The 12,159-nt window shown below is 57.8% G+C and overlaps 1 protein-coding gene across 2 annotated transcripts in view; it reads right to left on the bottom strand.

The window, feature by feature from the left end:
* PRDM16 (PR/SET domain 16) overlaps positions 1 to 12,159 on the bottom strand; it is a 313,325-nt gene that overhangs the window by 40,738 nt on the left and 260,428 nt on the right. For both annotated transcript variants that reach the window (XM_033114847.1, XM_033114848.1), the window contains exon 4: positions 4,914 to 5,048. In XM_033114847.1, the coding sequence (XP_032970738.1) occupies positions 4,914 to 5,048 (135 nt within the window). The remainder of the gene's footprint in view (positions 1 to 4,913; positions 5,049 to 12,159) is intronic.

Below are 12,159 nucleotides of genomic sequence, written 5' to 3'. Positions count from 1 at the left end.
CCAGTTTGAGAAACTTTACAGAAATGTTTGTAACAGGTGAGATCTCTCAGTGGGCTTAGCTTAAAAAAAAAAAAAAAAGAAATATCAATCCCTCTCCATCCCAGATTTTGAAATACAGCGGTGCTTGAATTCCAAAAGGCTTCTCGTGTGGTACATACATGAGGGGTTTTGCACAACAGGGGAGCTCACAGCCAGGGGGGTGTGAAGGCCTCCGCGGGGACAGCTGAGGGCAATTCATCTCTTAGCCCAGTTGCCTCTCGCCTGTCCTTCTGAGAGAGGACATTGGTCTGAAGGTTGCCTGGGCATTGTTTTATCTTCAGGGTCCCCGAAGAGGCTAGGTGGCTACCAGCACTGCCTCACTGCCTGAAGGACTTTGGCAGTGTCACTGCGTGTCTTCACTATTTGCTGGCCCCAAACTGTGGGCCATCTCTTGCTGGGAAGGGCTGTGGACACGGGGTCCCTGCGGCTGGCTGATGGGTTGAGCATTCAGGGTTTTAAAAACAGCCTAGGCGATGTTCCAAGACGTAGCTGGGCAGTCCTGGGAGCTGCCGCGGGTTGGGCAGAGGTCTTTCTCTTTGCCCGTGATGGAGCCTGCGCTGCTGGAGCTCTCCTCCGGTCTGCTCCGCCGCCTGCCTTTTCAGGGCCGAGCAAGGGGACAGCAGTTCAGGTTGGACCCCATCTGCAGGCTCCAGGGCACACAGACGATTCCTTCCTCTGGTTGACAGAAGAGAAGGCTTGTTGTCTGGCATTTGCCAGGTCCCTCCATCCGCAGGCGTGACTGAAGTAATCTGCCAAAATCTTTACGTTTTGCTGCTCTCTTTTCTGTCACCTTCCCAGCAGCCCAAACACTAAAGAAAACAATTCTACACACTTGTCTCCGTGTTAGTGATACACCTTGGACCTGGATATTATTTCTCTCTCTCTAAATTATGGGTCAGTTAACTGTCTTCATCACTCTTCAATGGCTTCTTCCAATAAACTGTTCCATTCGATTCAGGAGGAAAAGATGATCAATTCTGACAAGTGATTACAGCCAGTCTTGTGACAGTGCAGTTGAATTTATATCTTGTTCTTTGCCAAAAAGAGGGTCAGTTTACTCGAAAGAAGGCACTGTAAAATTTGACAGCTTTCGGACGCAGACGAATTTGATACGTTTTTTAAGTCTTGGGTGAACTGATTAGGAAATGACAAATGAAGCTCTGCTCTTCTCATTTTCAAGGGGTAAGTCATGTCTAATTGGAAGCTACCATTTAAAGTGGCCAATTCGTTTAGAGTTTTTAATTATAAACCCGTGGGTGATGAAAGCAAAGGGAGTAGGGACCGTCCCAGCGACGGGGCAGAGCATGGTGAGGCAGGTCGGGTGCCCGTTGTTTAGATACCAGCCCTGCAGACAGAGGGTCTGTGTTGGGGCCACGGAAACGAAAGCAAAAGCAAAACGGCCTCTGCCAACGGGCGGCGCTTGGGCCCGGGGAAGCACCAGGTTTTCATTAAAAACCAGTGTTGGCTCATGCACGCGGCGCTGCGTGGCTATCAGGCGGCTAATCTGCTAATGAAATGCCTTTGTTTGACACGCGGAAAAGGAGACCAGCCTTCGTCTGCTTCCACTTTGGGAGGCCGGCCCCTCACTCAGCCCCTGCAACATGCTGGTGGCGTGGGTTCTCCTGCTGCCCAGCCAGCTGGGGGGCCAGAACCCTGAGCATGCTCCCCAGCGTGCCTGTGACCCCAGCACCAGGCTGCACCATCCTCAGCCCCATGGCCACCTGACATCTCGCCACAAGCATCCTTGCCCTGTTGAGGCCACGTCAGAGGGAGAGCCTCCTCCCGCCCTCCTTTCCGCCAGTGGGCACTTCATTTCCAAGCTCTTGTTTTCTCTCTTAACCCTATAATGAATTCAGGAACAGACCGCGTCTGTGTCTCCTGAAACATTTCATACCAACTCGCTGGCTCACAACTGCCGGAGAAAGAACCACCCAGGGGTGATCTGAGGGTCTCCCATTTTTCCAGAGAAGAGTCAGGATTGGAGGACGGTGGGGTTGGCAGAGGCAAAGTGGCGGGGAACTGAGGTGCCCGTGGTTCTTTGCCGTCTGTTCGTGTGAAGCTGCAAAGGTGAATCGAAGTTGCCCAGCCTCTCTGGCTGTGACCCGACCACGCCCAACAATCCCAGGGGCAGACTGGGCCTCTGCCAGCTGTCTGCTGTGGACCTTCTGCTCCCAGCAGCCGGGCCGCCCCTAAACCTGTGTTGCCAGGACCGTCTGTGGGCCCCACGCATGGAGCAAACCAAGTCACCTTTTAGGTGACAGGGCCGGGTCCAGGAGGGAATTCAAGGCCCAGCATGGCCCCTGCTGCCCTGGGCTCCGTCATCCGGAGCTACAGGGAGGAGGGCCGAGGCCGACACCAGAGGAGCAGGGTGGCCCGACAGGCCACGTCGCCTTTCCCTGAAGTCCCCAGAGCAGCGACTTCTCAGAGCCACAGGCAACCCCACAGCCACAGGGACCACGTGGCCGCGGGAGAAGACGGCCCAGTTCATGTGCACCTGGAGGCCAGCGCTGGCTGGGAGGAAGGGGTGTCGGGGCCTCCGTGACTGCACCTCCCACGGCCAGGAGGCCGCACGCTGGAGTTCTTTGGGGACCCTGGGGTTCACTTTGTCTTAAGCCCACCTTCCTCGCATAGGAACAAGGCTCTACCAGACCGATAGTTGTGCTGTGCACTGCCCGGCATCTGGGCTCCTGTGTGCCTACGGTGTGAACTGGAGAGTCCGTCTGAATGCAAGATGCCAGCTGCCAGCAAAGGGCCGTGTGGGCTGAGGGGGAACCTCGGTTGCACGATGACATCAGGAACCACCGTGTGGTCCAAGGAGGTGCCCCCCGGCAGGGGCTCCTCTCCCCCTTCAAGGCTGAGGGGCTTGACAAGCTCCAGGTGCAGGAATTGCTCTGCTTGGGCCATTCCAGTGTTGCGTTTGCTTCAATGCACACCCCAAGTTTCCTCTGAGTTTGTGAAGTATTTGTTTTTAAAGCTCTGTTCTAATTTTATGATTATTCCTTTGCTTTGTATCTGCAATATATTTTTGCAATTAGAAAAAGTTATCACTAAAATAGAGACGATTAACCCCCCAAGGCCATGTCGGAGAGAAACATCCAGAAGGTGAGGAGTCCAAAACAATCTTGACATTACTTTTGGGTTCCAGCCAGGTGTGTTTCTGAGTCTAGGACGGAGCTTCTGAGCAGGTAAGCACTGGGGGACGAGCGTGGGGTTAAATTAAAGGGGTCAGTAGGAGTTAAGGATTATTATTCTGTCTTGGCTGAAAATATGTCTGCCCGCTGGTCCTGACGATGGAAAGAGAGTTTGGGCAAAGCAGACAATTCCATTTGGACCCAACGTGGAGCTGAAATAAAAGCTCCCCTGAAATGTTAATAATAAAACAAAGATGTTTGAAGACAGGCTTCTCTCTGAGAAGATTATACATCTGTTTGCTTTTTCAAGAGCTGGCTGCATAGATACCAACGTCAGTGCTTCAGTCAGGTTCAGGCATTCCAACACATCTATTTCTTAAATGAAAAGACTGGATCCTTCATTATTCTCTTCTGCATGTCACAAAAGCAGAGTCCTGGTCCCGGGCCCCTGGTGTGGCTTCCACAACCTCGGATACAAAGAAGGGGTGGTAGAAGCCCGCTTTCTATGTACCGTAACTCAAAGTGCGCTGTCATCTGGAAGAAGGATGCGTTCTTTTTTGTTTTTTTAAAGTTCTGTTCTAATTTTTATGAGTATTCTTTTTCTTCATATTTGCAATATGTTTTGCAATCCAAAAGAACGTTATTTTCCAAATGGTGGGTTCCAACCAAAAGCCGTAGTGTCCGTGTGGCAGAGGCAGATTCGAGCCCACCGTGTCGGGCGCCAGCACGTGTCCCTCGGAGGATGCTTGGTGCAGGCTGAGCCCCACGCCGAGGACACTGGCAGATGAGGGAGCCGCCTGCCAGCGGATGGGGGTCCCAGGGACCGCCTTGGTTGTGCTTCCGCGCTTCTTAATGCAAAACCGTTTCTCTAACGTCAAAAGCCTCAAACCCGATGTTAGTGGCATGCACAGGCGACGCGAGAATGTACCCTTTGTTATGTGGTCTCCAGCAACATTTCTGAAAGCAATGGAATCCTTTTTGCAAATGAAATCTCATGTGTAACCCCGAGATATCACAGGCAAAAGCCAACTGCTCTGATGGAAGGGGCTGGGCCCCTGCTCCCCCAGGAACCCAGTGAAAACGCGGCCCGAGGGGCCTGGCTCCAGAGCCACTTGCAAACTGGTAATTAAAGCCATCGAGAGCAGCTCCAAGCACTGCCGTCTTGCTCTGAGGAAACTCCGCATGGCATCTCCCACCCTCAGTGCGGGGTCTGGAGCCCAGGGGTGGCACGGACACCCACGGTGAGCGTGTCCCCTCTGCAGGCTGGCCCGGATGCCACAGCGGTTCTCGGGGCTCTGGGCGGCTGGGGCCGCCCTCAGCCTTCCAGACGATCAGCACTGGCCCTCCTGGAGAGCTGGGCTCACCAGCACCATTTAGACACAATTCTCCCGCACATGGTTCCCGTTGTCTGCTTCTAGTGTGTCTCCCGGGGGGCGGGGGGGGGTTCTGTAGGCAATCTGGACCCTGGAGTTTCGGGTCCTGTCTGCTCTGGCTGCTTTTCTTCATGTGAACCATCATCTTTGGGCTTTCAAGCCCTGTCAGCTTCGGGAGGCCACTGACAGAGGCTCCGATGGAGCCTTCCTGGGGTGTCCCTGAGCTCCGGGACACCCAGCACTGGCCAAGTGGCACACAGCCACCCCCCCGCAGGACGGGGCTGACCCTTCACCTCGGCACCCCACGCTCATCCATCTTGGCGCTGAGGCCCCAAGGGCAGAGCTGCCCTGTGTGCAGGCCCCCACCTACCTGCTCGTTGACCTGACACATGCTGAGGTTCTGGTCATCGCAGGAGCAGGCCACGCGGATGTACTTCAGCCAGCTGCTGGCCCCCGCCTGACTAGCATCCACACAGAACTTCTCGCTGCCCAGGTCTTCGGAGACCTGCCCCGGAAGAAAGAAAACCAAGACAGTCAGAGGCATCCTCCGTGCGAGAAACCGGCTATTTGCATGGCGGGCAGCTCAGCATCTGGACGTCAGCTGACCCTCAGGTCATCAGCGAGGACCCTGGCCCACCCAGCTGGCGTGCCCAGGAGCCTCCGGGAGCCCCATGCAGGGGGAGGGGGCCCTTTCTTTTCTCACCCAGCAGATTGCTGGCCCAGAATGAAATGTGGCACCAGCAGCACTGCTCTGCAGCAAAGCTGTCCCACATGTGAGAAAGCAGAGGCCACTGGGTCTCAGAACAGAGCCCTCTGCTAAGGAGAGCTGGGGTGGAAGGCTGGAGAAAACCGTCCTCAAGGTAAAGGTGTTGGGCGTGTGGCTGCACAGGGGCCTGCACGCTCACACCAGTGTGCACAGTGCCCCGAAAGTAAGAGAAACATTCTGTTTTCTGAAAAGTGGCAACTTCCATCTCACTCGCACAGTCTGCAGCCTGTGGGGCCACACGCTCGTCCTGGCCTGCCTCAGCCCTTTGTCGTTCTCAGATTTCTCTGAACGTACCTGACAGGCAGAAGCTGGGCGCACCTCTGAGCAGCTCTTTCATGAGGGGACCTGACTGCTGTCCCAGCTGAGAAAGGGGCTCCCTAGATCCGCTGGACCCTGAAGAGAAGCTGTGGCTGAGTCCCACCTCCCACCTGCTCTGTTCTGGCCTGAGCTGTGGGGGCAGCAGTGTCTGGGGCGAGCGTCCTGGGTAGCCCAGCCCAGCCCGAGAGCGTGGGAGGGAGGGGCTGAGGACACCAGCACACTGAGTGGGCACGTGTGTCCAGGTGTGCCCAGGTGGACAGGTGTGCCCAGGTGGGCAGGTGTGTCCAGGTGGGCAGGTGTGTCTGGTGGGCAGGGGTGATGGGAGCAGAGCGTCAGATGGAGTCAGTAAAGTCAGGGGTAGTGACCTGTCCCAGCCCGGGCACCCGGCCTCCGTTCCCTGCAGCTTGTCCTGTGCCCTGTTACGAATAATAAGGCTCTGAGAAGAGAAGGAGGCCCTGGGGCCTGGAGAAACTCCCTCTTGCCAGAGAATCAGGTGCTTTGTAAATAGTTCAGATGCTCCCCAAATATCCACGGACACTTTCTAAACGGCCTCGGAGTCAACCAGGAAACAGGTTTGGGGAGGTGGCTGCTTTGCTGCAGGAGACACAGGACCTGCCTCTCATCCGTCTGTGCATCCGCACCCCACGGCCCCTCCTGGAACCCACGGCAGCCCCTCCTGTACACGACACGTCTCTGAGTGACACGCCACGGCCCAGCTTTGCTGACACCTCTGTAGGCTGATCTGGAAAGGGGCTGTGAGCCAAGGGGCCTTAGTTCCGAGAATTCTCCATTTTAGGGGGACTTCAACCAAATGGGCCTAATTCTAAAAGAGAGGACAGAAACCAGAGGGTCTGGCAAGACAGGGACAAGAGACAGGCAGGTGGGGACAGGGAGGGAGGGACAGTGTGGCAGCAGAGAAACTGTCTGAGTCCTCAGCTGCTAGAGTCCAGTGTCTCAGGAGGGCAGGGGAAAGGGGGAGCCCCGTGGGCTGGCTGGTGGGGGGGAGGAGCACCGGTCCAGGGGGAGAGGCCCCTCTCCTCTCACCTCCCACCCCAACTGCAGGAAACCTGCTGAAAAGGAAGACCCCCCAGCAAAAGTTGTGGTTAGTGGCACCTCGACTCGGTGAGGTGGCCCCACTGCCGTCTTTTGTCACAAGAGGAAGAGGGGTGAGTGCTGGGGTCAGAGCTCCCTGGGGTCCCTGCCCCACAGCCCCTGGACACGAGGGTGCTGGAAGGGGCAGGACAGTCTCTCGCTCTCTCCTTGTGTCTCTCTCTGTCACCCCCTGCCCCAGCCCCCATCTATGGCACAGAGCCTGACACGTCAATCCTGCTGCCAGCCTAGCCCTGGGTCCACTGGCTCAAGGGTGTTGCCTCACTGAACTCCCGGGGCTTGGGGCCTGTCTCCCCAAGAAACTCCCAAGCCTGTGCTTGACGTCTGTGAGCGAGGCCAGACGTCGCTCACACACCTGCAGGCACAGGACCCGCCGTGGCTCCCAGCCCGTCTGCCCTGAACCCCACTGCACTGGGCACGAGCTCTGGACAGGCAGACCCTGCCTCCGGGCGACCTCCCCTCGGGCCCTTGCAGAACAAGCCTGTCTGTTCTCCACACGACGGCCCTGCAGGCAATGGGACATGACCCACGTTCTTCTAAACCTTCCCTGTGCCAGGCCAGACAGCGCCGGCTCTCAGGTGTCAGAACACAGACACGGCTGGCTGCTCACCCACACGCGACACTCTGGGGCCTCCAGCCTGCCCGTCCCTCTCAGGGAGCGCGTCACAACCTCCACCCCACACCCCTTGGCCCCCACTAACTAGCCAGCAGCCTGTTTCCCGGTCACTCTTGGGAGACGTCCCTCCACCTCAACCCAGAAGACCTCGTCCCCCAGCCCCTGGCCATTTGGATGGTTACAGGGTGGCAGTTACTTCCCAGAAGCCCCCGAAGGTCGGGGGGGTCCATTCTCCCTGGTGGTACCCTGGCTGGCTTTCCGCGTGACAGAGGAGGTCCTGGTTAATTCCTTCCTTCCAAAGACATGAAAGCTCTAGCTCTCAGCGGTGCCAGGTGACCTGCGACGCTGTCCTCTGGGTCCTCTCCAGACTTTACCATCGTCCTCCCGCCTCCTCCCAGTCTGAAGCCTGGCTCCGGCATGGGGCCGAGCCTCCACAGGAAGCTGCCCTGCTGCCCACTCCCCGTCCTCAGCTTCACAGGCCCCCCCCCAACTCGTCCCCCACCAGCTCCCCAGCTCGCAAATCACCCCATCAGAAATGCTGACTTATGAAGCAAAGGGATGGAAAAATTCTCTTAACCTTGACAATTTTTTTGCACATCATTTGAGGTTTCCTGCACTTCTCATTTGTGGGCTCTCGGCTGGGCTGCTTCTCTGCCGCTGCACGGGCACGGCCAGCCACGGGGCCCGTCCGGGGTGAGCCCGCAGGCGGGAATGCTGAGGCATCTGTCGTCAGCTTGCCTAATGGATTCCGCGTGAGCGTGCAGGAAGGAGCGGCCTGAGGCTGCCCTCCGGGTCCCTGCCTCCTGTGGCTGTCATGTGGCTCCCCAGAAGCCCTGGCACCTCCAACAGTGGGGCGGGAACCGGGGCAGGGTCTGCTCCTGTCATCCTGACCCCTTCTGTAAGGACCCACGAGCCCTAGCCACAAAGCCATGTGGGTCTCTCCTGTCCCTAGGCACCCGCACGCGCGCACACACAGTGATGACAATTTAAGGCGTTCGCAAGGAGCTGGAACAGAAAGGCCATTCTCGTGACGGACGGAGGTGGGGGAAGGCGTTCTGGAAACACCTCGGTCCGGGTGTGGACAGGGCCCTGGATGAGCTCATTACAGGGCTCGGTGCTGAGATGACCAAGCACTGACTCGAAATGTGGCTGGTGGAAGCGGTCACACAGTTGCCAAGCAGACAGGAGTCCTAGCAGGGGGTTCATGGGCCTGGGGCCCCACCTGCTGGGGCTGGGGAGAGAGAGGGGGAGTGAAAGGAGGGAAGGAGGCGGGGAGCAGGGGGGTTGCTTCTAGAAAAAACAGGTAACTCATGGAAGCGATTTCTCCAAGACGGAGGCCAGCCTGTCCCCTAATCTCATGAAGAGAGAGGAGACAGAGCCAGGGTTTTCTGGGGCTCGTGCCTAGAAGAAGTTGGGGGGCTCCTAAGACACCTCGGCTTACTGTGGTCTCCACCCAACAGCTCCAGGACAGCGATGTGTGAATTTTGTGGGGATAAGGACCAGAGTGCATTGGTCTAACTGCCAGAATGAAGGTGCTACAGGAGGAAGCCAGGCTGACGCCCCAAGTCCGCTTCTGGGGGCCTTGCTCCAGTGTCAGCGACAGGTGGAGCCTCTGTGCTTAAGCCAGAACCCAGAACCCACACTTGACAGTGTTTTGCAAAGGTCAGGTGAAGGAATGCACCACTAATATTCCACGTATCCCAGTGCCGTGAACTCTTTGGGGTTCTCAGACCCTTTCTCCCCAAAATACCCAGACACTGAGGGGCCATGGAGCTTCCTGGGGTTCACAGACCATTCCCCACAAACTACGCAGACACTCGGGGGCTACGCTGCTTTCAGAGTACACGGCACTGGGCGCCCGTCCCGACACAGACCCCGAGCTCTGCCCACTGCTCAGCTTCCCGCGGCTCTCCAGCGCCTCTGCCCTCTCCTTCCCTTCCATCGGACTCTTACTTCTCCCCTTTTCGTGTCTTCCTTTTCTGTCCAGGGGCTGCACACGAGGGGTTCAGCTCAACCAACAGCGTCTCCACACTTTGTAGACTGGAGGGTAAGACAACAGCAAAGCAGACTTCCTGTCACCCGAGGGAGCCTCCCCAAGTCCCCTGGAGTGGGACTTACCCCAATTACATACAAGGCCCACGGGGTGAGCAGAAGGGCTACAAAAGCCTGGGACTTGGCAGCTACCCCTCACGGCCTGCATGCCTGCCAGCCCTTGGTGTGACCTGGACACGACCTCGTTCCAGGGATGTTCCCAGAGCCTGAGTGGGGTGTTTGGGGGCTAGGCCTCCTCCCGCACACACATCTTCTCCACCCTGGCAAGTTTGCCGTTTGTCTCACTGGCCATGAGCTGTAGCCCTGAACTATCAGAAGTAAAAAGGCAAAGTGGGGAGTCAAACCAGCTCTTACATCTACAGAAAAATGAATGAATGAAACAGAGACCTGCTCAGATCGGGACCTCCCAGGGCGATTGGCGGTGAGGACGTGATCGGGGCTGGGCTCTGCTGAGACCTTCAGGCTGGCAGCTGAGACCCGTGGGCCAGGAGCCTCGCAAAGGGCTGAGCACTCCGTCACTAGGGGAATTCAAGAAAGCGTGGTGGCCCTGCCTCCAGGGAGCTCTGCAGGGAGGCTGGACTGTTTGAACTGCACGTGCCTTTCCAACCCTGAAGTTTCAAAGTCTCTGACAACATGTGGGTGGTGTGGGGTCCTGCCTCAGTTTCCCCTTTGGAACTAGAAAGCCTCTTTTCTGCTTTCTGTGGAGGCCCACGGCTAAGGAACAGATCATTACTACATCCAGAGTGGAGCCCCATCCCCACCTTCCTGGCTCTGAGAGCACTCAGGTATCACCTGCCACAGGGACATACGAGTATTTCCAGCCACCGACGGCTGCGGGCCCCTGCTGCTTCCCGGCTGGCTGCACCTGCTCGCCTGCTCTTCCGAAACGTGCAGGCAGGGAGGGCTCTGCCCACCACAGGCTGACCGGACACTGGCCAGAGGAGGCCCATTCCGGGGTCTCCAGGTGGGCAGTAAGTACAGACTCCTGACCAGTTGGGAATGTTCAGCAGGTGGCCCAGGGCCCCCAAAGGGACAAAGCAGCCCTGGCCGGGAGCCCACCTGTGTGGTCCTCGGAATGTGCACACCCCCCAAAGAGAACCCTGGTCACTTCAGAGAGCTCTGGGCCCCCAGCCCCCAGCAGGAGGCAGCTCTCCTCACAGACCCAGGCCAGGGACTGGGGGGCCTGCTGAGTGACAGGCAGGGGCCCTGGGGAGCCTCCCCTGGCAGGCTGCCGCAGCTACTCCCAGAGGGCACTTGGCCCAGGAGGCTTGCTCTTCAGACATAATTGCTGGGAGCAGATCAGGCATAAGACATGTCCTCTGAGACGTTTGTAAACTGAACTTGTGTAATGGGGACCCCGCTTATGGACGTGTCCTCTTTAAAGGGGTCCCACATTGTTGTTGAACTAGAAATTCATCTAGAAGGTGAGCGACCTGTGTTCGACTGCCTGGCTTGCCGGCTCTGGTTGGGAGCAGGCCTCTTCATGGGAGGGGAGGCCAAGGCAGCAGCAGTAATGAGACTCACCCAGCCCCTCCCAGGATTCAGCTGGGACCCCAGGGTCTGGTCCTGGAGCTCCTGACAGACATGCCCGGTGCTCACGTTGTCCCACGTCCCCGCAGGGAAGGCCCCATGTCACCGGCGGCTCCACCTCAGTCATTTCCTCCTAGCCAATGCCAGAAAGATGCCAGAGTTGTCAAACTCCACCAAGAATTCCAAATAAAAGCAATGGAGTGACCTGTAGGCTCCAGCTCTCGGGGCAGCGGGGGCCTGGACCCTGCCCCATCCTGTTCCAGTGGATGGTCTTGCGTGGGACATCCCAGGACCGGCCTTACGTCCCCTGGGGGATGGCACGGCTGGCAGCATGTTCTAGCTGAGACGGACGGGTTCTACACAGCCGGCCAGGCCGAGTCCTGAGCCTCCAGTAGCACCCACCCCAGAAGAAAGCCCCAGGCCTGCTGTCAGTCCTGCCTGGGGGGGCAGGGGCGGAAGTGAGTGCTTCCCGTCACACCAGGTCAACCCCACCCACGTCTGTGGCCTTGCTGGGCATTTGTCACCAGACGGTGACAAGAACCGAGACTTCAGCCTCTGTGTGACGACAGGGCCACGGCGAGGATTTGGGGCCAGGCCTGAACCCTCTAAGGAAAGCAAGCAGCCGCACGCCCGGGGCCACTACCACCCGACCTTCCCTCCAAGGAGATGGCTGGTGGCGCAAGGGCAGTTACTTGCGAGAGTGTGTCCCTGCAGAGGTTTCTGAGCTCAGACAATCAGGTGTAACCTGGGTGAAAATGCTGTGCGCCCCCACCGGACGTGGCACCACAATGGGGTCCCCTGACCTGTCTGTGGGTGCTCGTGTGCAGAAGGACGGCCCCTCAGCCCCGCCCCAGCCTCCTGGGGGATGAAAACATGCACACCTGGAAGCCACCAAGAGCTTGATGCCCAGGGAAGGGCAGCCATGGAAAGGCACCGACGTGCCAACACCCAGGACAGTTTGGACGGTAAAGGCGACCAGTGCAGAGAAGCCCCCCAAATCCGGCCTGTCTCGTACCGTTCCCCCAGCCTCCAGGTTCCACTGCTGCCCCCTCCGGCCCCAGGCCAACGTGGTTAACACACTCACAACCCACACACTTGTTCAAAGCCTCGTTTGACCTGAGGTGGGGTCAGGTGCAGAAGCTCTGAGCCTAAAGATCGCACCACAGACTCAGCTGTGACATTCTGAAGTGACACTTGTTTCGTTGTTTTTCTTTTTTGATCATA

Source organism: Rhinolophus ferrumequinum, chromosome 9, assembly GCF_004115265.2.
Source record: "Rhinolophus ferrumequinum isolate MPI-CBG mRhiFer1 chromosome 9, mRhiFer1_v1.p, whole genome shotgun sequence".
Classification (NCBI taxonomy): domain Eukaryota; kingdom Metazoa; phylum Chordata; class Mammalia; order Chiroptera; family Rhinolophidae; genus Rhinolophus; species Rhinolophus ferrumequinum.
This window is presented reverse-complemented; position numbering and strand designations above follow the sequence as displayed.